The 25,919-nt window shown below is 41.4% G+C and overlaps 2 protein-coding genes across 2 annotated transcripts in view; both read left to right on the forward strand.

The window, feature by feature from the left end:
• Nucleotides 1–25,919, forward strand: part of LOC308400339 (uncharacterized protein) — a gene marked incomplete at its 3' end in the record, with an annotated part of 203,250 nt that overhangs the window by 124,288 nt on the left and 53,043 nt on the right. The window lies entirely within an intron of this gene.
• Nucleotides 1,503–25,898, forward strand: LOC308400368 (Fc receptor-like protein 4; the record flags this gene model as incomplete). The annotated part of the gene is made up of 5 exons (XM_080888020.1): nt 1,503–1,571; nt 3,252–3,469; nt 25,218–25,510; nt 25,590–25,835; nt 25,867–25,898. 5 exons carry the CDS (start codon nt 1,503–1,505, stop codon nt 25,896–25,898), a joined length of 858 nt encoding a protein of 285 aa, XP_080744146.1.

Here is a 25,919-nt window from a genome sequence, read left to right on the forward strand (position 1 = left end):
TATGTGTTTCTTTGGCTTATTTAGACTCACATACTTCAAAAATCATATAATCTTAATTGATATAGGTATCTAAATTCAGCAATGATAATAAAAGTATGCTAATATGTTTTATGCTTACAATAAGGTCACTTTTGTAATGCTGGTAGTGGTTTAGTTTGTTTGCATCATTAATAAATGCACTTTTAGTCTGACTTTGGTGAAAGTATCACAGTAACAAAGTATCAGATGGGAAAAATATGTAGTGGTTTGGTTTTCCAGAATTGATACACCAATCTTTTTTTTTTTTTAATGCATAAAACAAACAATTAGTAATAAAACCCCAAAACAAACAGTCCCAGCTTAAAGCCACCATCTTGCCAGGGTCTCTGTGTGTAGAGTTTGTGTGTTCTAACCATTTCTGTGTGGGTTCTGTCCGGGTACTCCGACTTCCTCCAACAGTCCAAAGACATGCAGTTAGTGCGATTACCATAATTGATGATTCAATAGGTGTGAATTTAAGTGTAAACGGTTATCTTTATTGCTGTGTTGGCAGAGTGGGAACATATCCTGAGTGTACCCCACCTCTCTCGCACTGTGGGAGCTACGATAGCCTCCAGTTCATGCATGACCTTGATAAGCTGAAGGGGATGGATGGATAGATTTCCAGCTAACCACGCGTGCTTCAGTCACTTCTTATATAATCCCAATTCATAACAACAGTCTGGGAATTTCCTCTCAGGGAATTTCATCACAGCTCTGGTCCGTATGTGCCTAGGCCTTTTTCAAAGTAGGGTTTCAAACTAGCACGGTGGCACGGTGGTTAGCACTGCTGCCGCACAGCAAGAAGGTCCTGAGTTCAATTCCACCATCAGGCCGGGGTCTTTCTGTGTGGAGTTTGCATGTTCTCCCCGTGTCTGCGTGGGTTCCCTCTGGGTACTCCGGCTTCCTCCCACCGTCCGAATGGATGGATGGTTTCAAAGTAAAAGTCATTTTTACAATGTTGTTTTGAAAAAAATGTTGTGGTCCTACTGTTCACTGCACATGTTAGATGTGTTCCTTGTGCTCTGGAATAAACTGTGGAAGCATCAGTGATGACCTGCGTATCTGCTTCTAAACTAAAACACCTCCCTCTAGTGGCCAAATCTGACAGGTTTGTTCCAGTCAGACTTTAAATGCAGTTATCCAGTTTGACCTGCATACTATTCTTTCTCTTCTAATGAAGATGCATCCACAAGCTCTCCAGACAGATGGGTTGTAGTTCCATCATTCATCTCTGAACTCTGACTTTTACTGATAACCTCAAAAGAAACCACTTAAGATTCTTACAAACATTTGGATTATCATGGTCCTTTCAGACCACATAGAACGCTTTTAATCTGTTGCCAGAGATGAATGGATTTAACCAAGGACCTTCTTGTTGTGAGGAAAGTGGAAAGTGGAGGGAGAGAGAAAAAGAGAGAGAGAGAGAGAGAGAGAGAGAGAGAGAGAGAGAGCGAGAGAGAGAGAGAGAGAGAGGGAAAGACATGGCAAAAGGCCACAAGTCGTATTCAAACCCGGGCCAGGTGCTCTCATACAGTAACCTGCTCGTCCCAGTGAGCTTAATCGGCTCCTATACATATGTTTAATACAAGAATAATAAGATGTCTTAATAAGAAGAAAACCTGTCTGTACTTTTTATGAATGCTTTGAAGAGGAGAAAAAAACTACACTGGCATGTGCAGGCCGACTTTGAAATGAAAAATCATTTTGTCTATTTGAGTTTAGAGCTTGTGGAAAATTAATCAAATAATAAAACAGCCCATTTTCAAATAAATCAAACATAGCAGTGGCCCAATAATTTTAAAATAAAAACAATAATCAGGAAAACTGTATGTACTCAGCAAACAGCAAACAGCTCAGGGTGGAAAATATATACAAATATATATTACAAATTTGTAATAATATAAAGGTCACAAAACCATAAATACATGTGGTAAATTGCCTGATACACAGAGATCACGTTGCAGGCCCACGTGATGTTTTGAGACAAATTTAACGTTGCACTTTCACACAGATCCACAAATTTCAGCTGCATTCAAGTCATAGTGTGAAAAACAGTGGAACAATCTTTGCTTGTTGATCATCATCAACCTTTTTGACACATATTTATCTCCATACTGAAAGCATGCTTTTTCATGTTGTCAGTGTCAGAATGGCACATTTATCTTCAGATGTGCAGATCTGAACCCTAGTACAGAGACCTCTGCCGATACTTAGCTTGACTTGTAGGTCTGGAGATGGTGAACACACCTTTGTGACAATGGACCTGATGCACACAGCAGTCCAAGATCAACAGTCCTCAGTATTTATTTCCACTGTGTTATTGTGCAGTTTTTCAGCTCATGTCTCCAGCACAAAAAACTAAGCAGGTCCTGGTGTCTAACTCAAAAGGAGAAGGCATGAGGAGGCTGAGCCCCATGCTTGCACCACAACCTGAACACACTTCTTCTGAGAAATCTGCACCTGTTTGAAGCTTTTATAAAAAGCAGCACTTCAAGTGAATGTTGAATTATGTGTACATCTTTGATAGTTCAAATCTGGCAGCATGTTAGAAATGAAAGAGTATATACATTTTAGATTTTAATAGGTCCATGTATATTTAACACTGCACATGTTGATTTGACCTCCAAGAACAGAAGCAGAACACTCACAGGTCATTTAAACAAGGTCATAGACTATTTATGAGATGCTTTTTCAGCTGCTTTAAATGCAGCCTATGATTTCTAAAGATTACAGGGAACACAGCTGTGTCCTCCAGTAGAAAAGAGACAGAAACAGAAACTACTAGCAAACCTGGAAAAACAACATTCAAGATGTTGATGAGATCACCAGCAAGGTGTATCTCCTCCACATTCCTGAGGCTGTACTAGCAAATACAGCAAAAGGATGATAGCACATGTGGATGTGCCTTTCTGGAGAAGTTGTGTCACAGGGTGGAAAGGGACAAGTTATCTAAGTTTTTCTACTATGCATGTTTTGCTGCGTTTTACCTTTTTAATATTTTAATATTGTACACTGGTTTATTTTTATGAGTTTTACTGCATGTTTTAATGGTATTTATTTGGTGACTTGTCCTGGAAAGACTCCGCCCCTACCTGATAATAAACTGATCACACCTGCGAGAGATCCCAGAGAGGCCAATAAGAGGGCCTGGCAGACCAAAGGCAGGAGCTCGACCGAGAGGCTTGAGAGACGGGCAGGCGTAAGTGGTGCCAGGCGGCGGCACCCGCAAGCCGAAGGGGCTGGTGGAGCTGGGCGTTAGGGAAGGACGATGCACGACCAGCGCGGAGAGCACCAGCAGGAGGACCAGCGCGCAGAGGCACCAGCACGCAGAGAGCGACAGTACCAGCGCAGAGAGCGGAGACAGCACCAGCGGAGGCTACGAGACGGCTGTGCCGATTTCCAGTTTTAAAGAAGCGGCGGGCGGAGTTGAGAGCTCTGCCCACCCGGGGTAAGTCTCTGACTTATCCCTTTTTTATGAAGTAAACCTGTCTGGAAAGAATAGTGACTGCCGCTTCCTCTCCTTCTTCAGCATACCAGGACGTGAGTGCGAGAGGGAGGCGAGGACTCCGCTGGTTCCTTTGGTTATACCACTTGCTGGATTTCTTAGCTCCCTGGGACTTTTAGGTTGTGGCGCAGGCCACTGGACTTTTAATATTGTGTTTTATTGACTTTTATTGTGCTACCCCTTGGCCAAGGTTGTGTTAATTCATTTTGCATTTTTTAACTATTTAAATATAATAAATTATATTTTAATCATACAGTTTTTAATGTGTGCTTTCCCTTGGCGGCTCCACTGCTCAATCCGTTTGGAGGAAGGTTTCCTTCCTTCGCACAAAATCACTGTGGAAGTAAAACCAGCCTTCCGCCTCCGTTACAGTTGGACTACCTGAAAAACCTTGGTGGACTGCAGGTACTCATCTCATGAAGATATCTGATGACAAGAGGACTTATAAGAAGAAAAACTACACTACATTCTTAAAGTATGGTAATAAACCATTGGCCCTTGGAGGTTGTCTTGTGATTGCAGCACTTTCTTTTGTTCCAAAACAGGTGAAAATGACAAACAATACTTTCCTATTGAGCAGACTGACATTGATGAAGTTTAACTAGCTTTGTCTAACTCCGATAGTCAAGTGATGTTTCAGGGTTTTAAGCAAAGGATGTCAAATCAAATCAAATCACTTTTGTCACATCACATGTGCAGGTACACTGGTACAGTACATGTGAGTGAAATTCTTGTGTTCGAGCTTCACAAGCAACAGAGTTGTGCAAAGTACAATAACGTAAACAAGCAAAATACAAGAATGGCTAAATCTGAAACTAATAAATATATGTACAATATATAATAGTATATGCATTGTTCACTGTGTTCTGGAATTACTGTTCTTCATTTTACATTCAAGGAATTAAAGCATGATCAGGAAGAACAGGCACGGTCTTATTCATCTTTATTCAAAATTATTTAAAACTCTACCATTATATTAGGAGCAGAACATGCTGAGCATGTTAGTGTTTAAAGTCCAACATCTCCCTCTAGTGGCCATATATAAACATGTGTGAGGATGGTGTTAATGTGAATCATAGTGTTCCAGTCAGTCATCAGTGTGTCTCTGCACAGCTGTAATTAAAATGTGTTCAGAGGGCCTCAGTGTCTGAATGGTTCCAGTTCAGCTCCATAACAGCAGCGTCCCTGGTTTGATTCCTGTGTTTCAGCTGCGTTTGATACAGTGGATCATGCCATTTTACTCTCTCATTTGGAAAATTGGGTGGGCATTAGGGGAACTGGAGTGGTTCAGGTCTTAAATGGCAGGGTGAACTTGGGAAGCGCATCGGTAATTACAGGATGCTGTAAACGGACCAAACTTCAGTCAGGAGAACAACTGAGATAATCCATCCACAATACAAGGTTAGTCATTAATATACTGCAGCAACATGGGAAGAGAGCAGCTGCGAGAGAATTCAACATTAATGGATCAATGGTACAGAAGTGGAGGAAGCAAGAAGAATTAGTTGAGTAAAATTTGACTTATCTCACTTTTTTGTTTTTTGCGCTTTACACGCTGGTGACCTTATGATCCAAAAAATACGGTACTGTTACGTTCCCCTAAAAGGGCCCAGGCAGTGAGAGGGAAGTAACAAAAAGTGTCCGGGTCAGAAAAAGGAGTCAAGGAGGCAAAAGGGTTAAATTAAAGACTTTTATTAAAGTAGCTCAACTAAAAGAGACGGACAAGCCGCTATCACCATTTAAGGAAAACAAACAAAACTCAAGCGTTGGTCAAAGTAAAAAGTAAGTCAAAAAGAGAGCAGCTCACTAGCTACAAACACACAACACACAGCTCACTAGCTGCAAACACACTAATGGCAATCTGGCCCAGAGCTCACCTTTCCCTGGGCTTAAATACTTTTAATTACTGATGAGAGTCAGCTGCACAAAAGGGAAAGGTGGCACCTCAGGTAGAAGAGGTGGTGGGACACGCCCACACAGGCACCTTCAGGAGGAGGCCCTGCTAGGGCCGTAACAGGTACTCATCTACAGAGGGTGCAAAATGCTGCAGCTCGTCTTTTAAATGGAACTCGAAAGTTTGAACACATTTTCCGTGTTTTAGCTTCACTTCACTGGCTACCCATTTCTTTTAGGATTCATTTTAAAATTATTTTATTTGCAGCCTTATACACCGGGTATCTCAGGTCAGCTGATCAGCTTTTCCTGAATGTACCCAAGACTGAGCGTAAACTTAGAGGCGATTGTGCTTTTGCTGTAGCTGCTCCAAAGCTGTGGAATGATTTCCCTTTAGAGATTAGACAGGCCTCTTCTCTGCCTGTTTTTAAATCACTTCTGAAAACCAATCTCTTTACCTTGGCCTTTGACAACGTATGAGATGTTGGTTTTAGTTTATTTTTATTTTTGTAATTTTTGCTGATTCTGTGTTGTAATATCTTGTTTTTTTTAAATACAGGGCTGTTTTAATTTGTATGTATTATTTGTTTTATTTTTTAATGGTTCCTTTTATGCTATAGTTCTTAATGTATTTATTGTACAGCAGTTTGGGCCTGTGCTGGCTACACACACACACACTGACCACTCACTATGTCTTGAACCAATAGAAAACCTGGTGCTCAGAGGAAGAGGGCGGGCTTTACTTGGTGTCAGTGAGAGAAATGAAAAAAAGCTCAAATGAGTGAGAAGGACGATGAAGGAAACATCTGTGCTGTGTCTGCTCTGTAAGTAGAATCTCTGTGTCAGATTTTAAATTTGATGTAAAATGTTAAAACATGTTCACTTAACATTTCAGGCTAATCATGGATTTGTTTTATGTGTTAACCCTGCATTGGACCAGTAACATTTCAGATGTTACTGGTCCAATGTCATGGTAAGCGAGCGACAGTTGGGCTCTGTAGACCCAAAGATCCAAATTTAGTAGAGAAGATGGATGTTCTCCTACAAGATGTTCCTTTTTTTGTTTGTTCAACTTTAAACATTGTCCTTTCTCTTTTTACGAGCGTTAATTTAAAAATGAGCAGATATATCACAGAGAGACGAGTTTGTTTGTTGTTCTTTATGTTCACCTCAAATCAACCTGAGTGTCATTTCTCTTTAGTTCTGATCTCACTGCTGAGCTGCACAACAAACCAAGGTCCGTAACCTTCTTCTGTCACAGTTTAAACCTGAGAAATGCTCACTGATATGACCTGATTGGGTTCATATATTCACAGTGGAGCTCACATCTGAAACTGATGAAATAGAATAGAACAGAATGCCTTTATTGTCACTATGTACAATCAGATATTGAGCATCTCCTTTTCAGTGTAAACATGTAGGGGGAGGGGGATGCACAGTTCTGCATCACTGTATACAAATGAACAGTATCAACTGAAGAAATTATATAAATTGTACAAATATGCAATCTGGTGTAAACAAAAACTAAATATACAAATAAAAAGTGTTTTGTATACACAGTTTGGGTTATTGCACAGTGCAGTGAGGGAATAATTATGCCATTGTTCTCACAAAAGTATAAGTAATCATCAGTTTTTAAATTTAACCCTCATAGCTCGTCTGACTGTGAGTCCCAGCAGCTCTCAGTTCTTTGAAGATCGATCTGTGTATCTGACCTGTGAGGAGGACGACAGCTCTGCTGGATGGACTCTGAGGAGAAACACAAGCAAACAACAGAGGACTCAGTGTGGAGATGGGTGGGGAACATCAGCTGCTCCTACCTGTAACATTGTTGTATTCCCATATGACAGTGGAGTTTACTGGTGTGAGTCCAGAGAGGGTCCCATCAGTAACATGGTTAACCTGACAGTCACTGGTAAGCTGAGTGTGTGGAGTTAGTGTTGATGAAGCTGTGTGTAAATGGATGAAATGCTGTAGTTTGTCTCTGTGTTGAGGTGGATCAGTGATCCTGCAGAGTCCTGTCCTCCCTGTGATGGAGGGAGATGACGTCACTCTGCTCTGTAAAACAAAGACCACTCCCTCCAACCTCCCAGCTGCTTTCTATAAAGATGGCTCCCTCATCAGGAAGCAGCCTACAGGTCACATGACCATCCAGCATGTTTCCAGGTCTGATGAAGGCCTCTACAAGTGTGACATCAGCGGTCATGGAGAGTCTCCATCCAGCTGGATCACTGTCACAGGTGACACACTCACCTGTCTGTGTTTCTGCAGCTTTCAACATTCACAATGTGACGACAACTTAATGACTGTGTTTGCTTTATTTTAGGGGAACACACCACCACACCTCCACCTACATCCACCTCTCCTGCTGTTCTCTCTGTGTTGTCATGTGTTGGATCAGTCTGTGTTGTGGTTCTACTGGTGTTACTGGTGAGACGATATGCTCACAAACATCTTAAAGGTGAGACCTAGGATATCTAGATTTCAAATGCATGCTTTTGGTTTGGTGAAAAATCAAAACATTTATTAAGTGGAAATGTCTTATTGCTTGCATGTCTTGATGCTGATTGTTAGAAATGACAAATATAGATTTTTTTGACATTTTTATCTGAACTTTGGTGTTAAATTTGGATCATTAGAGCAGCTCAAAACAAAGATTCAGAAAATAATGTCACAGACAACATCATGTAGAGGAACAGAAATACATCACATAGTGAAAAACAGCCAATTAAAAACCATACCGGTAATATTGTGAGACACTAGCTGTTTTGCCATTAGTGTAGATGTTGGGTATCGAAGGGTCCACATTTTCCTCATGCTCTTCATGTTACACCTTCCACTGGGGCCAACAGTGGCCTCTTCTCATCCCTTTTTCTGTGCCTTCCTATTCCAGTAGTCAGCTTCTCATCAGTGTGTCCTGGTTTCTCAACACCTGACACAGCTCTTGGTAATGCGGGTGACGCCCAAGCTGGTATGGCTTCTGTTATCTGTCTCTTGTTCATACCTCAGGTAGGTTCGGTTAGCATGGGGGGAACTATCATAGGGAACCTTACTGGAAACAGACACCCTGATATATGTGTGTGTGTGTGTGTGTGTGTGTGTGTGTGTGTGTGTATATATAATATTTACTTTTGACTTCTTTCTGTGAAACCACTGAAGCAACTTCTTTTTGTTGACACCAGTTAACTGTAGTCTGAGACTGATCAGACATCTCACCACAGTGTGTCCTGGTTTGGCTAACAGACGTGTTCATGTTGTGAGAACACGTTTGCTTTGTGCTCTGTGGTGAAGCATCTCAGTCTGTATTAAAAGAAAACGGCAGCTTTGTGGTCATCTGCCTCCTATTCTCACCACTTCTGTCTGGTAAGATGTTTTTCAGCAGAGGTGGTAAGAAGTGGAAAAAAACAACAACTGTGAAAACCCACATCTGTGTATAATTTTAATTTCTGCATAACCCAAAATAAAACCGTACTGTTACAGCTATAGTGTAATAATAAAACAATACTGTCATCATTGTACATGCAATCATTTTTGTTTGTTTGTGCAGTGAGTGATTCAACTGTAATCTACTCATCAGTGAGGACAAAAGCCACACCAAAGAGGACCAGAGGTACAGCGCCTCCTTATTTTTAACACAGCCGAGTGAGCTGCTTGTTTCCAGACTATTTTCAGTCTTTTTTCCTGCCATTTCAAACAATTCCTTTAAAGTTTTTCAATCACAGAAGTAAGCATTATAAATATGCGTTAAGAAATGTCTTGCACTCTATGCAAGCGAAACTGAAAGCTCTCAGGTTTTTATTAAAATGTAGCTAAAAAGTAATAATAATTTTTTAATAAATACGAATTTGTTGAGGTAAAAAATAAATAAATAAGTAAAGTTCTTAGGGGCGACCGTGGCTCAGTGGGTTGGGAAGCGCATCTATAACCGGAAGGTCGCCACAGGGCAGCTGTGGCTACAACTGTAGCCTTCCTCCACCAGTGTGTAAATGTGAGAGTGAATGAATAGTGGTATTGTAATGCGCTTTGGGTGCCTTGAAAAGCGCTATATAAATGCAATCCATTATTTTTTTTATTTTATTTTTTGTCAATACCTGTTCTTCTGGTGAATGCTCAAATTAAACATTAACATTAATTGTTTTGAGTTAAGTAATGACTCCCAAAGAAATGAATTTGTTACACTAGTTACTGTACAATGCTTCTATTACTGTAGCATTTCTCTGTAACATGGTGATAAGATGTACTTTCACATAGTTACCAGCTCTTTATATAAACTTGATCCTTCATAGTTGCCCTCACATCCTTGTTACTAATCCCCTGCACTTCCTGAGACAATAACGGCCCTCTATCTGACCTAATTTGCCATTTTCTTGATTTTTGAATCAATAGATGACAACACAGTATTTTGGACAATCAATGAAAATGATTGAAAATGTGGAAACAGTGACTATATGGCTTTTTAATGTCATTTAATGCTTTTCATAAGCTAATTGCTACAGATCTGTTCGTTTCAGGTTTGTTCTTTGCACATTTTAATCTTTTATAAAGCAGCTGGTTCCCTGTAAAGTCTGAACTGGGACTGTGGATGATGCAGTGAGGTGGCGATTGGAGATCTTGACTGAACTACAAAGTGTGTAATCATGTTTTCTGTTGTTTGAACTGTGTGTGTTTGTGTTCAGACATTGAACTAGAGCCAGACGTCGTCTACTCTGTACTACCAGTCCAGCAGTAGTAGTCTAACAGTCCAACCACTGACGTCCAGCTGCTGGTCTTTAACTGGTCCCCCCAGCACATCAGACCAAAGGAGATCCACATGTTACAAAGAATTATATGTATTATGCATTCTATATCTTCTTTTTCCAATTATTTAGCCACTTCAAATAAGATGTATTTTTAGCAGAGTTTTAAACCTAGTTTCTCTGTGAGATTAATAAAACTTTTTTTCCATTTTGTTTTCTCCATGTGATTCTGTGGGTTTCACCAAAGTGTCATATGGAAAATTGGGCTTCTCCCAATGTAGTTGTGGCTAACAAATACACGCCTTTCACTGGAGAAAAGAAAGCATAAGCATGTAACTGGAATGGCAGCAAAATTCTGTGAATGTAACCTAAAAAGATGAGGTTAGTACGAGGGATGGGTATCGTTTAGGTTATATCCAATATCATTGCCAAAACGGTACTTTTGAAATAGTGCCGGTGCTTAAACAGTGCTCGAACCGGTGCTTAAAGAATAGAATAGAATAGAATTCAACTTTATTGTCATTGCACATGTCACAGGTACAGGGCAACGAAATGCAGTGTGCATCCATCCAGAAGTGCTTTAGTGATATAGATATATTACAATATATATTAGCAATAATATAGATGTGTAAGTATATTACAGAAATGGGTCTATTATGGTATGTTATAATGTACACGGTATGAAGTATGTTATGAATATGCTATAACTACAAGTATGTACAGGCTGTAGTGAGTACAAGCTATGTACAGGCTATGAACAGGATATAAATATGAAAAACTATACAGAATATCAAATAAAAACTATACAGAAATATGAGATATACAGTTATACAGAAATGTGAACTATGCAAGTTATGAACAGTTGTAGGATTAATGTGAGGTCTCGCAGCAAGCTATCAAATACGATGCATTTGTCAGCTTTTAAAAAATGCTATGTGTCGCCAGGTTTGTCATCAGATTCGAGGTGTTACCTCCTTTGCACAGTATCGCAGTATTAGCTTAAAGCACTTGTTGCAGGCTGCTGAGCTTGCATCTTTTGCTGTGAAGTACAGCCAGACTTTTGAACACTTTGCCTTGGGCATTTTTAATCTGTAGATCTACTCTAAAAGAATGTACATACCTCGGCCCGCCTACTATCCTTGCAAAGGTAAAATGATTGGCTAGAATCCAAAGTGTATGGCATCTCAGGAAAAAAAAAGCACAGAAATAAAGCACCGAAATGTGCACTGCTTTTCGGTCTGGTTACTACTGTTTATGGCAACCTGATACCGGTAACCATCACTAGTTAGTACTAAGAGTATGTGACTGAGGAAATAAATGTCATAATTTTTCTGTGTCACTAAGAAATTAGCTGATAAACTCTCATTGTACTGTGTATCGTTAATTGTATTTTTTTCTCTTAATTTTAGGCAGATGAGAGAAACAAAACAGAACTCTGGTAGCAGCTTCAAAGATATGAATCCTTGCATCTCCACATTTTTTAAATATATTGATTGTAATTGATATAAACTAAAGTAATCTTTACATGTTAGGTTGGACGTTTATAAACTATTTTGAGTTGTGCTTGAGCATAATAAAATATAGACAGAGAGAGCTTAGTGTTTATTGATAAGTAACAAACTCATGAACATGTGACCCAGAGTGGATCTCCTGAACCAGCACGGAGCTCAGACAAGTTTGAAACGGTCACAAATCCTATTTTGAAGTGTGCTGCAACCTTTTGGTAAAACAGGTTACAGCAGAGCTACTGCTTTATAACAAAAGTTAAACATTTTGAGATCCACTAGTTAGACTATAAAACCAATGTAACCTATGTATAGGTTTAGGTTACATTTTACATTCATGCTAAAGAAAGATTAAGTGGAATGAATAGAAGGGTATCATGAAATAACAGCAAGATATGTGCTATTTTATCATTATTAGTTTTTAATTTTTAATTTCATTTTTCTTAATTAAAAATTATTCATGTGGGGAAGGGGTTTGTGTGTCCCAGGGATCCCAGGGGCTATGTTATCTGGGGGCTTTGCCCCCTGGTAAGGTCTCCAATGGCAAATTAGTCCTGGGTGAGGAACCAGACAAAGAGCGATTCAGAAGACTCCTATGATAAGACTATCGAGGGAATAGTTTACCCTTCCCGGGATAGGGTTACCGGGCCCCACCCTGGAGCCAGGCCCAGGGTAGGGTGCTTGAGGGTGAGCGTCTGGTGGCCGGGCCTTAGTCAATGGGGACAGGCTGGGCACAGCCCGAAAAAGGGACATGAGCCCATCTTTCTGCAGGCCCACCACCTGCAGGAGGCACTGTAGGGGTCGGGTGCATTGTGAGCCAGGCGGCAGCCAGGAGCAGAGGTCTTGGCGGACTGATCCCCGGCTACCAAGACTGGCAATTGGGACATGGAATGTCACCTCTCTGGTGGGGAAAGAGCCTGAGTTAGTGAGTAAGGTTGAGAGGTACTGGCTAGATATAATTGGGCTCACCTCAATGCATGGCTTGGGCTCTGGAACCAGCCTCCTGGAGAGGGGCTGGACTTTGTCTCAGTCTGGAGTTGTCCCTGGTGAGAGGCAACGGGCTGGGGTGGGTATTTTGGTATCCCCTCGGATTGCTGCTGTATGTTGGGGTTTCTGTGACTGGGAGGAACGGCCTCCCAGATCTGAACCCGAGCAGCGTTTTGTTATTGGACCTCTGTGCAAACCACAGTTTGGCTATAAAGAACACCATATTCGAACATAAGAGTGTCCATAAGTGCCCATGGCACCAGGACACTCTAGACCACAGGTCGATGATCGATTTTGTAATCGTATCACCAGACCTAAGGTCATATGTTTTGGACACTCAGGTAAAGAGAGGGGATGACTTGTCAACTGGTCACCACCTGGTGGTGAGTTGGATCAGGTAGCGGGGGAGAACGCTGGACAGACCTGGCGCAGAGAGCTTAGTGTGAAAGCAAAGCTCTCAGTTTTCCGGTCAATCTATGTCCCTACCCTCACCTATGGTCACAAGCTGTGGGTAGTGACCGACAGAACAAGATTGCGGTCGGGCTTCCTCCGAAGGGTGACTGGCCTCTCTCTTAGAGATAGGGTGAAAAGTTTGGCCATTTGGAAGGGGCTCAGAGCAGAGCCGCTGCTCCTCCACATCGAAAGGAGCCAGTGTAGGTGGTTCGGGCATCTGACAAGGATGCCTTCTGGGTGAGGTGTTCCGGGCCAGTCCCACGGGAGGAGGCCCCGGGCCAGACCCAGGACACGCTTGAGAGATTATATCTCCACCCGGCGACCCGGCCCCAGGTAAGCGGAAGAAAATGGATCGATGGATGTTTATATTAGAAGTATTACAGCCTAATCTAGAAGCTTCTGAAACTCAAGATTTTCACAGACTGTTTCAACAACATCCTGGCAAAATCTTTTCATTAAGTCTTTAAGTCAATCTTTATGTACAGTTAAACATAAAATTGTCAATACACATGTATAAACATCTCCCTCTAGTGGCCAAATATAAACCATGTGTGAGGATGGTGTTAATGTAAAATGTGAATCATAGTGTTCCAGTCAGTCATCAGTGTGTCTCTGCACAGCTGTAATTAAAATGTGTTCAGAGGGCCTCAGTGTCTGAATGGTTCCAGTTCAGCTCCATAACAGCAGCGTCCCTGGTTTGATTCCTGTGTTTCAGCTCATGTCTGCCAAGAGGCAGACATGAGCTGGTTATGGTTATGAGCTGGTTTTAAACTAAAGTCTAAAATACTTAGTTAAATTTAACATTATATAGTTCACATATAAAACTATGAATTGTAATTTTAAATGGTTTAAAAGCATGTAGAATAGCATATGTAGGCAAGTATATTTCTCCTTTTTTATCAAGAAGCAAAGACAAAAAGGGGGAAAAAAGAAACAGGGCAGGGTTTGTTGGTTGAATCATCCGTCCCTACCAATGCCAAAACCAAATCTACGCCTGTCAGGCGTTGTGTGGAGGCGAGGAGGAAGGAACCCAAACGCAGGACTCGCAGGTAGGTGAAGACTGGTGAAGGTTTATTATAAGGAGTGGATGAACAGAACAGAGGTAGAAAATGGCTGGCTGGCTGGACGACTGAATGGCTGGCTGACTGAACTGAACTGAACACACGACAGGAACGACATCATCACATGTACATCAATGACACGACAAAGAACTGGTGAAACAGAGGAACTAAATACACAGGTTGAATGATGACAGTGATTGGAAACAGGCGAGTACAGGGCTGAACATAATCTGACTAATGACACGGGGGACAAGCTGACACGGGGAAAAGACAGGAAGTGAGAACATTAATGTGGCGAACTAAACTGAACATGAACAAACTGAAATCACTGGGTCAACGACCCAGGAACCCTGACAACGCCCTTGGTTATAATGCTTCTATATACTGAAAAAGTCTTTCTGCATGGTGGGCTAACTCTCCCTGTTGCTGGTATTTTGCCAAAAAGAGACTTGAACGAATTCCGACTGTTGATAAAGAGAGGACATTCTTGACGACAGACCTGGTTTTCAGTATGTTTATTTCAGTCTGTGTTAGGGTTGGGCAATATGTAAAAATTTTCCAACCAACAATCTTCAGTCCAATAATCGACGATGGGCAATATATTCATGCATGCGCAGACTGATTTATGCATTTACAACACAGAAATCCAAACATGGACGAACTATTCCCCCCCTAAAAAAAATAGGGCAGTGCTAATCACTTTAATACGGAGTTAACGCGGGTATCATGATTAACGTCGTTATTCGCAGAAACTCCCTGACTGAGATTTTGACTGTGTCTGCACTCCAGGTGGGTTAATTGTTAATCGTGTTACGATGTGTTCACACCGAACGCGATAGACGCGGCGTACCAAACGCCCCTAATTTGATGCATGCACATTCGCACCTCAACGCGTGTCCAAGAAAAATCCATCGCGCCTCAAAATTGCATATTTTGACACGCGTGAACCGGAAATGTGAGAGGAATGTGGGAGGAAGTTGTGCCAGACGGTATCTTTGCAAGATGGCAGCTGTCGAGCTAGCATTTGAAGAGAGAGTCTCCCTTCTCTATCTACTGTGGAGAGCAGAGCAGCGGCGTAAAGGACGCCCTCACCGTACCTGGGTCCATCAGGTCCTCCAGAGGTGTGAGCAGTTTGGTGAGTTTCACCACTTGCTCCAGGAGCTACGCCTGGATGACGGCGATGACAGCGATACCACCATCTTTCCCTCGCCCAGTTTGAGGATCTGCTGTCCCGCGTTGGTCCAAGCATCGCCCGCCTAGACACCAACTACTGGCGCTCAATCCCACCTGCAGAGCGCCTGGCCATCTGCCTGAGGTTAGTAAAAGTGTTTAATACGTAGTCCTTTATTGATACCTGTGCTAATATATGCTAAACTATCCATTTATACACTGCTAACATGGATGTGCTATGCTATCAATGAATGCCGTCGGTGTTTACTGTTAGCAAACTGTGGTATGGAGACGACTGTTTATAATATTTCTAGTGATAATCAAAAGGTCTCATCAAGTCCCGATTTAATTCAATTTATGCTGTTATCAGTGTTTGCGATGATAGCATGGCTGTGGTGTCATATCAGTGTATGCTCTCGGTGTTTGCTGATATCAAACTGGTACGAGGACCACTGTGGGTTAATCTTTGTTGTGATACTCACTCCTTTTTTTTATTCAGACCTGGTTTAATGCTGGTATAGATGAATATTTGTATATAATTCCTGCAGCTGTCAGACTCTATAACAGGGGTCACCAGCCTTTCTTAAAACTGAGAGCTAGATAAAACTGAACAGTTTGGTTCATCTTTAGTTATATGGGTCTATCTAGCATATTCTATCTTGATATGCTGTCCTATTACAGGTTAATCTTTCAAAAATATTAACAATGAATTAAGCAAGGAAAGGGCTACATGTCAACATACAACTCTTTATTCCTATTAATCTCTTACTTCATTCCTACCTGATTGACATGTTTAGGAATTATGAGTGATTGGCTTACTGTAGTTGTAAAAGTTGTTACCGATCAAATTATATGTTAAAGTTAAAACAAAACACAACTGATTGTTTTATATTATATCTAATATATATTATGTAATTATCCTTATAAAATGTTTTATGTAAGATTTAAGTTTTGTGATTTAAATCTGACATCACAAAAGTATTTTGGAATTTGAATAATGTATTTTGTAACTGCAGTACACATAATATTAATTTTGAACAATTTTGTCCAGGTTCCTTGTCACCGGGGACTCCTTCAGGACCAAGCGTTCAGTTTCAGAGTCGGTGTGTCCACGGTGAGCCAGATCACCCCCCAGGTAGCGACGGCCATCTGGGACTGTGTAGTGGACGACTTCATGGCTGTGCCTTCACCTGGAGACTGGCGGTCCATCACAGAGGGATTCCAGGAGCGCTGGAACTTTCCTCTCTGCTGTGGAGCTCTGGATGGGAAGCACGTCCAGACAAAGGCACCCCATATATCATATAGGAGACACACACACATTGATATACACTGAATATTCATTTCATTTCTTTTTTGTGGTGCCCAAATTTATGCACCTGCTTGATTTTGTTTAAATAATTATTGCACACTTTTTGTAAATCCAGTAAACTTCTTTTCACTTCTCAAATATCACTGTGTGTGTCTCCTGTATGATATTTAACTGACATTTTTTATTGTAACAACCAACGATTTATACAGGAAAATAATGTCTATTAACAAGGTTGCCCAAACTTTTGTATCCCACTGTATTAGTATATTTTGTCATTAGTATAATATGAAATAAATTCTACATGTGTCAAGTCGTGTGCCAACATTTGCTGTGTAGTAGAACTGAGACATTAGTCATTATAAAAATGTATTTGAAATAATATTAAAATTCTCAAACAGAAAAACATTAAACATAAATATATAAAATATAAGAATTTACAGAGAGAGAGGAAAAAAAAGGACCAGCTGCTCTCCAGAGCAGGAACAAGGCTGAGGAGGAAATGCTCCATTGGAGACTGGTGTGGACTCTTCACGGACACCAGGGTGGCCAGCTCCACCACCGATGGACCGTCCTGGGACCCGTGCCTCATCTGCCTCGAAGCCGTCCTCCTCTGTGGGCCTGTAAAACAGCACAAAACACAAAGAAATGAGAAGGCTGCTACTGGATTTTAATTTCAACATTGAAAAGAAAAAAAAAAAAAAAAAAACAGGATATAATCAGATTGGTTGTAGATTTTTTAGTCAAGCTGATCACAAGGCAATCCCACCGAGTAAAAAGCTATCAGTGCTTGCTGTACCTGTGGGACTGGGAAGCCAGGAGAAGCAACAGGGGATGCTCTGCTGCAGAATCAGTTGGTTCTATCAAGACAATATTAAATGTTAACAGGTTTAATTGTCACGGTCTGGAGGGCAGACCGTGGGGATGTGGGGAAAGGAGGACCCAAAACGCAGACTCTGCGATGCAAACAGTGCTCTTTATTTACAGTGGAAAGCTGTAAACACAATAACTCCCCGTTGCTCCCTCGAACCCCATGTGCGTGCTTCCCTCTGACGTCTGTGCTCGTGCTCCCCGCTGTTGTGTTACTGCACACCCTGTGCGTGCTGCCCTTCTGGTCCCTCGTTTCACCTGCAGGACAATACAGAAGCAGCCGTTAAACACTGAACCCGCAGCTGACGGTATGGAGGCACACACACACACACACGCACACGCACGCGCACGCACGCACGCACGCACGCACGCCGCACTTCCTAATGCTACACACTGACTTGGAGTCTTAGCTTAATGATCCCGCGCCGGTGGGAGCTCCAACTCTCTCATAAGTAGCTCCCCCGACGAGCCCTGATCACCAACAGGTGTGGCATGAACTTCAGGTGTGGCCAGTCCTTCCACAGGGCCACACCCCTCAGGCCTGCAGGTGGCTGAGCTCCATCCTCCAGCCACACCCGCAGACATACACACCCATACCCTGCCTATACATATGAGTGGGACACAGACTAACACAGCACAGTGCAGAAAAACACACACATCACCAAAATAATAATAACAACAATATCAACAGTCAAAACTGCTCACGGACCCCGAGTCCTCCAGAGCTGGGTCCGTGACATTAATACAATAATCATAGAGAAAGTATATACAGTGGTCCCTCATTTATTGCAGCAGGGGTTCTCAGAATAACTAGCCCCTGGCCACGCACTTTATACACTTTTTTCCACACACACACACATGAACATTACTCACAGTTCTCACAAGTTGATTCTCAAAGTGCAAACCTTTGTAGATTGCAAAACGTAAAAGTATTATTATGCCGCGGTTTGTCTTCATCTGCATCTTTCGTGCGCCTTTTTCCCTCGCGGTGCAGGTGTCTATTTCCGAACGAGGGTCATAGTTATGGGTGTTTTTGTGCTGTTTTTTTTCTATTGGACGTGATGGTTATCAAAACCAAACGTGATAAATTTGGCAAGCGCAGGAGACACGGAGGAGATTTGTCAATCAGCCTGCAGAATGCAATGCTGTACTGTGCAAAAAAAAAAAATCAGCGAAAAAGCGAAGCAGTGACGGATGAGCGGGACCACTGTGTGCTGTTTATTAATAAACAAAATATATTCTTAAATGACAACATGCCTAAAAGCAGAACGGTATTTGTACATCAGTGGGAAAATAGCGGTGGCTTACTAGCTTTTGTGCGGCTTCCCCGGGTCAGTGAAAACTTTCAAAAGAGAAATAAATTAACTTACCAGGTTGCCCGATCTCTTCACATATCATCCTCCAAGCTCGTCCTTTATATTCCTGTCTCGATACAGAAAGCAGCTCCAGGTTGTTTGCTACAGCGTTGATTAGCCTTCCCTCCATTGAAGAATAAAGGGCTTTGGCTGGATCTGCGCCTTTGACCTAGGTCACAGCCACGTCACCAGGCTCCTGATTGGTTGTCGCGGCGCGATTTGACGCTGGAGTTCAGATTTTTCCAACTCGAGCACAAGACGCGAAACACACGTATGCACAAAATGCAACACAAAAACTCATGCGCTGGGTTTTTTTTGCGAGTCAAACGCGCCAGATGCGCTACACTGACGCGCGTTTCATGCGTTTTGGCATTTTCGCGACGCAAATCAGCTTCCGAATTTTCGCGGGACCCGCAATCGCGTGTCATCCTGCTTTTGCATTGACTTTACATGTAAACCTGATGCTCTGGCCGCCTCTATCGCGTTCGGTGTGAACACAGTCGTGATGACGGCACGTTAACGCTGACATCACAAAAGAAAAGTTGCCAATATGGGATTTCTTTAGCTTTAAACCAGATGAAAGAAGTAAACCTAACGATGTACCCAAAGCAGTGTTCCACTTCTGAAGATGAACGTGTAGGTATCCCCCATCCATCTGAGTATGCTAGGCTTTTACCAGCTCCATAAACAAGCATTTGGGCTCTGAGGAGGTGCATTTGCTCACAGATAAAAGAGGGTGCCTGTAGAGCAGCGTTATTATTATTTTTTCTGTTGACTACTCTCTGTGGGGCGATCGTGGCTCAAGAGTTGGCAGTTTGTCGTGTAATCGGAAGGTTGCGGGTTCGAGCCCTGACTCGGAAAATCTCGGTCGCTGTGTCCTTGAGTAAGACACTTCACCTACTGGTATTGGCAAGAGGGGCCGATGGACACAATATGACAGCCTGGCTTCTGTCAGTCTGCTTCCACCAGTGTGTGAGAATGAATGAATAGTGCGCTTTGAGGGTCTTGAAACTTGCTATATAAATGCAATCCATTATTATTATTCTATTGGCTCCATCGTTATTAGCAAACTTACTCATGGGCAAATAAATGAATAAATCGCTCTTGTAAAAACAATCAACGATGGGCTCAGCCTATCATCAAGAGTATATATATTTGTCCAATCTATGAACAACATGTGACGTTTAGTGGTCCTCAACGTCACATGTTGTTCATAGGATTCAAATTGCTTACAACTGATATGGAAAAGCACTCTGTTCCAGGACATATGTTACATTTCACATACAGATGCTTGCCTTTTATCTCTTTGAGAGAAAAAAATAATATCTGTACCTCCACTTAACTTTTTGGTGAAAGAGGTTACAGCAGAGCTACTGCTTTATAACAACAGTTAAATAGTTTAAGATCCACTAGTAAGACCATGAAACCAATTAACTGTAGGTTTAGGTTACATTTTACCTACATGCTGAAGAAAAATTAAATGGAATGAATAGGAGGGTATCATGAAATAACAGCAACCTACGTGTTATTTTATCATCGGCAGTGTTAATTTAAGTAAGTTTTTTTTAAGAAAAATAATTCTTCCATTGTTTATATTAGAAGTATGACACCATTTCCACAGTCTGTTTCATCACATCAGGCTTTACCAGGAACTGCACATGTGTGAGGACAGTGTTATTGTAAAATGTGAATCATACTGTTCCAGTCAGTCATCAGCAATTTTCCCTCTAAGCGTGTGTGTGCATGTGAGCAATCGCGCACTGCTGACATGGACTCCCCACACAGAAAATCTGTGCTGCGCACAAAAACAAAATCCAGCCTGAATTGGAATTAAAGTAAATGTCACAGGCTGGGTCTCCGACCAAGCACTTTGAGCTTTCTTTGTATTGTTCTCATTTTTTGAGATGTTGTTAGTTTTGTGGTATTTCCTATTTGCCTTTAGTTTAGGCAGTTATTGTTCCTGGGTTTTCTGTTTGAGTTCTTGCATTATTCATCACGTATTTGGTATGTTAAGTTTGTATTGTCATGTCTAGTTTTAGTGTTTCCTGTTTTATTCTGACAGTGTCATGTGTTCTTTGGTCATTGTATTTAGTTTCACTCCTCCTGGTCCTGTCATTAGATTCATGTCAGTCAGCTGTTTCCTCATGTGTCGCCACTTCCCCTGATCACCTCATGTCTGTATTTAAGCCTTTTGTTTTCTTCATGCCATTGTCAGTTCGTCTGTTTATTCTCACCAGAGTCATAGCCTGTTTATTTTTCCACCTCGGTCATAGTTATAGTTTTTGGTCTTAGTAGCTTTAGTGTTTTGTTTCTTAGTGTTTTGTCAGTTCAGTGTTTTGTTTCTTAGTGTTTTGCCTGTTTGCTTTGGTCTCTTGGTTCATTTCCTGCCGTCATCGCAATAAAGGTTCACTTTTCTGTTAATCATTACTATTCCTCGTCATCATCTGCTTTTGGGTCCTGTTTCCGCACACATCGGCGCACCCCGCCGTGACAGTAAACACATGTATTTATTTTATGTCGCTGATTTTCTGTGCGTGGAGTGTCAGCAGTGCGATTGCTCACTCGCTCAGCTTAGAGGGAACAGTGGTCATCAGTGTGTCTCTGCACAGCTGTAATTAAAATGTGTTCAGAGGGCCTCAGTGTCTGAATGGTTCCAGTTCAGCTCCATAACAGCAGCGTCCCTGGTTTGATTCCTGTGTTTCAGCTCATATCTGCCTCTCTCACTGAGGGGGACGTCCACTACATGGAAATGGATTTGTTCATCAACCAAACTACAGATCACTGAGAGCAGAGGAAACTTGAGTTTGTTATGTGTGTGCATATATGACTGTCTAAAGGCAGGTTGGATACATATTCTGCTGTCTTTTTAAAACACTGCTTATTTTTTATATTGCACAGGTTTTTATGTCTGCTGGTCATTATGTTTAACACATCTTTAGTTATGAGACAGGCAAACTGACAGGCAGATTTTAAAAGCTGTCTACCGATATAAGGTGAAATAATGTTAGCATTTGTACCTTTACATGAAAACAAAGGTGAGTCTCCTACCACTGTTGGGGACTCATTATTTCTTGTGCCAATAAGAACAAACCACAGACTCAGAGGAAGAGGGCGGGCTTTACTTGGTGTCAGTGACAGAAATGAAAAAAAGCTCAAATGAGTGAGAAGGACGATGAAGGAAACATCTGTGCTGTGTCTGCTCTGTAAGTAGAATCTCTGTGTTTGTTTGAATTCTTGTACTTTGACTGTCTGCTCTCCTGATAACTGATGATGGAGGAGAAGACATGAAAAACAAATCAGGCTGATTTCAAGTTCAAAACACCACAAGGACCAACTGCAGGTCTGAACTGACTCTTTATCTTTGCTCAGGAGTCGAGGAAACACAGCAGGCAGTGAAAAGATCAAATCATTTTATTTTTCTTACACAATTTCCTTTTTTTTTTTTTTTTACGTCTAAACCTCTTCCTGCGGGAAGGAAATATGTAATCAGTTCTGTTAATTTCTGTTGTCTGTCTGTCTTTGTTAGCAAATTAGCATTCACGATTTTTCAACAAAATTTTTCAAGATAATATTTACAAATTATTTACCAAAATTTACAAAAACATTTACAAAAACATGTAATGATAGATACCAATAACAGCTCAAGCTGATTTCATTTTAGTAAAAATTGCTCTCAAGGTCACACACACATATATATATATATATATATATATATATATATATATATATATATATGTGTGTGTGTGTGTGTGTGTGTGTGTATGTGTATATATATGTATGTATATTAGGGGTGGGGAGGGAAAAAAATCGATACTGTGTAGTATCGTGATATTTTGTTTGCTAATAATGTATCGATACAGGGTCAGCAGAATTCAATATTTTGTTACAAAAAAGGTTTTTGTGCTCTGACTTCAGAGCATGTTGATCCTTTTTCTGAGCAAGAATCCTGACATTCCTTCACTGTCCAAATGTGTTTAACTTTTTTTGGCAGCAATAAACATGACAGTTTACTTATTTTAATTTAAGACATGTTTTATTTTAATTAAGTTTAAAACTTTTTTATCTAATGTAAAATTATATTTTGTTTTAATTTACTTTCAAATTCTTCAGTTGCTGAATGGGCTGCATAGTTTTCATAAATTGCATAGTTCAGAATAGCTATAATTGTACCAGATGGTTGCATTCAATTAAGTTGGACTAGATTAGATTAGATAGAACTTTATTAATCCCTCGGGTGGGTTCCTCTGGGAAATTCGACTAGACTGTAATACAAACCGTTCAGTTTGTCAACAATAAAACTGACTGAAATGAAAGAATGACTGAGTGCGAGACTTTGATATTAGATAAAATGAATATTGATGAAGTTTACCTTTATGTACAGAATCTGAATATCGCAAAATATTTTAAAAAAATTGCAATAATATCGTATCGTGGGATATATGGTGATTCCCACCTCTAATGTATATATATATAAATATTTGCCAAGGCTCACCAGACATTTGATTTTAATTGTTAGCGCCCAATGTCAAAGTCATGATTGCTGATTATTTTTAAAATATGAAAGAGCATGGAGGAAGTTTTACAACACAATTAACACTTTGATTTGATTTGATATACCTTTATTAGTCCCACAAGGGGAAATTTCATAAGGCTGCCGACCTATTGCACGCAATGGCGGCGCCATCTTACCCTCCGACCATACATACATTACACAAACATCACATGGGGAAGACAGGTCAGAGAGGTATAACAATGGAAAATGCACCACATGAGGAAAGATAAGGAGAAAAAAATAACTCCCCCCAGACTGAGCTCCAACAGGGAGATCAGTTTGAGAACAGAAAAAAACACCTCTGCACAAAGCACATGAAAAAACTCTTAATACACCAAAGAAACACATGACAAGCAACAGGGGTGGGTAAAGGGTGCAGCATCGGAAGGGAATAAGCATCGAAGGCGTTTGGAAAGGGAGGGGGGATGAGTGTGTGCATATCAGTGTATGTGTGCGTGTCCATAGTTCAGCTGAGACAGTGTCCTTCACCCTGCCAGGCTAAGTAAACAGTCTTCCAGCCAACCCAGGTGGCCTTGCATGGAATGGGAAGGAACAGACTAAACACAGTCGTTATCAGGGTGTTGTTGTTCAGCTCCAGCCTTGCAGCTGGCACCAAAGGGGTATCCGCATAAGTGATGGTATTTTTTACTTTAGTGCGAACAGCTCATATGAATTTCAAAGCAGTTCTACAGTCTAACACTAGCTTTGCCATGCTTGCGTTCTATGATGTTGTCATTTCTTGTGCTCAAGGAGCTGATTTCTGAGAACTCACGGCGGTGTGCCTCCCCGAGATGTCATCCAATTTGCGCCCAGAGATGTTATTCCGAGCTAGCCCTTCCGAGATGTATCCAGTGTGCAGTCAGAGATCTTATTCTGAGTATTCAAAGCAGCCGTAGCCTCTCCAAGGTCTTATCTGTACTGACTCAATGAGCCCATTTTGAGAAACTCACGCCTCTCCCATCGTTCCAATCCCAGCGAGCAGCCTTGTGGGGGTTTGAACAGCCGGTTCCGCTTCCTTAATTCTTCGATAAGTCAGGGCCAAGCCAGCTCCGATCAGCCAGAACCCTGTTACCATGGTTCAGAATAGGTAGATATCTTCAGCACTCAGGCTCACCCAAGCCCAGACTTCTCGTTGAGAAAGGGGTGTCAATTGCATTTAGGGACCAGTTGATCAAATCCACAATTCCTCTTTTAGGTTTTAGAGAACAGACTCTGAGAGAGTGTTCCAGGGAAAATACAAAAAAAAAAAAACATGAGACTAGACAAGGACATAAGAGGCTAAGCAGGGAAGCTAAGGGAGAGGAGAAAAGTTATGAGTACAATACCCTATGACGTCACAAAGACACCAAAAAATTTCACAAACGCAATCTTAAAACTCATTTTTTTTACAGATTATTTTACAGAAAATGTCTTATAACATCAACATTTTAGTTTAGCCCAATCTCTCAGAGGTGAGTTATTGACAATTTGCAGGCATCAAAACAGAAAATGAGCAGATACGTGAGAGAGATGAGTTTGTGTGTTTGTCAGCTGTTTGTGTGGAGTTGTTCTTTATGTTCACCTCAAATCAACCTGAGTGTCATTTCTCTTTAGTTCTGATCTCAGTGCTGAGCTGCACAACAAACCAAGGTCAGTAACCTTCTTCTGTCACAGTTTAAACCTGAGAAATGCTCACTGATATGACCTGATTGGGTTCATGTTTCACAATGGAGCTCACATATAAAACTGAAAAAAAAAAAGTTTGATGAGATAAATCTTCCTGCAAAATACCATTTTAAAATGGTTTTGACAAAAATCTCACAGTGATCATCAGTTTTTCATTGTAACCCCCACAGCTCGTCTGACTGTGAGTCCCAGCAGCTCTCAGTTCTTTGAAGGAGACTTTGTGTCTCTGAGCTGTGAGGAGGACGACAGCTCTGCTGGATGGACTCTGAGGAGAAACACAAGCAGACGACAAAGGACTCAGTGTGGAGATGGGTGGGGAAAACCTGCTGGTTTGACCTGTAACATCACTGTTTTCCCATTGGACAGTGGAGTTTACTGGTGTGAGTCCAGAGAGGGTCCCATCAGTAACATGGTTAACCTGACAGTCACTGGTAAGCTGAGTGTGTGGAGTTAGTGTTGATGAAGCTGTGTGTAAATGGATGAAATGCTGTAGTTTGTCTCTGTGTTGAGATGGATCAGTGATCCTGCAGAGTCCTGTCCTCCCTGTGATGGAGGGAGATGACGTCACTCTGCTCTGTAAAACAAAGACCACTCCCTCCAACCTCCCAGCTGCTTTCTATAAAGATGGCTCCCTCATCAGGAAGCAGCCTACAGGTCACATGACCATCCAGCATGTTTCCAGGTCTGATGAAGGCCTCTACAAGTGTGACATCAGCGGTCATGGAGAGTCTCCATCCAGCTGGATCACTGTCACAGGTGACACACTCACCTGTCTGTGTTTCTGCAGCTTTCAACATTCACAATGTGACGACAACTTAATGACTGTGTTTGCTTTATTTT

The sequence above is a fragment of the Rhamphochromis sp. 'chilingali' genome (assembly GCF_963969265.1).
Source record: "Rhamphochromis sp. 'chilingali' genome assembly, chromosome: 1".
In the NCBI taxonomy this organism is placed as follows: Eukaryota; Metazoa; Chordata; class Actinopteri; order Cichliformes; family Cichlidae; genus Rhamphochromis; species Rhamphochromis sp. 'chilingali'.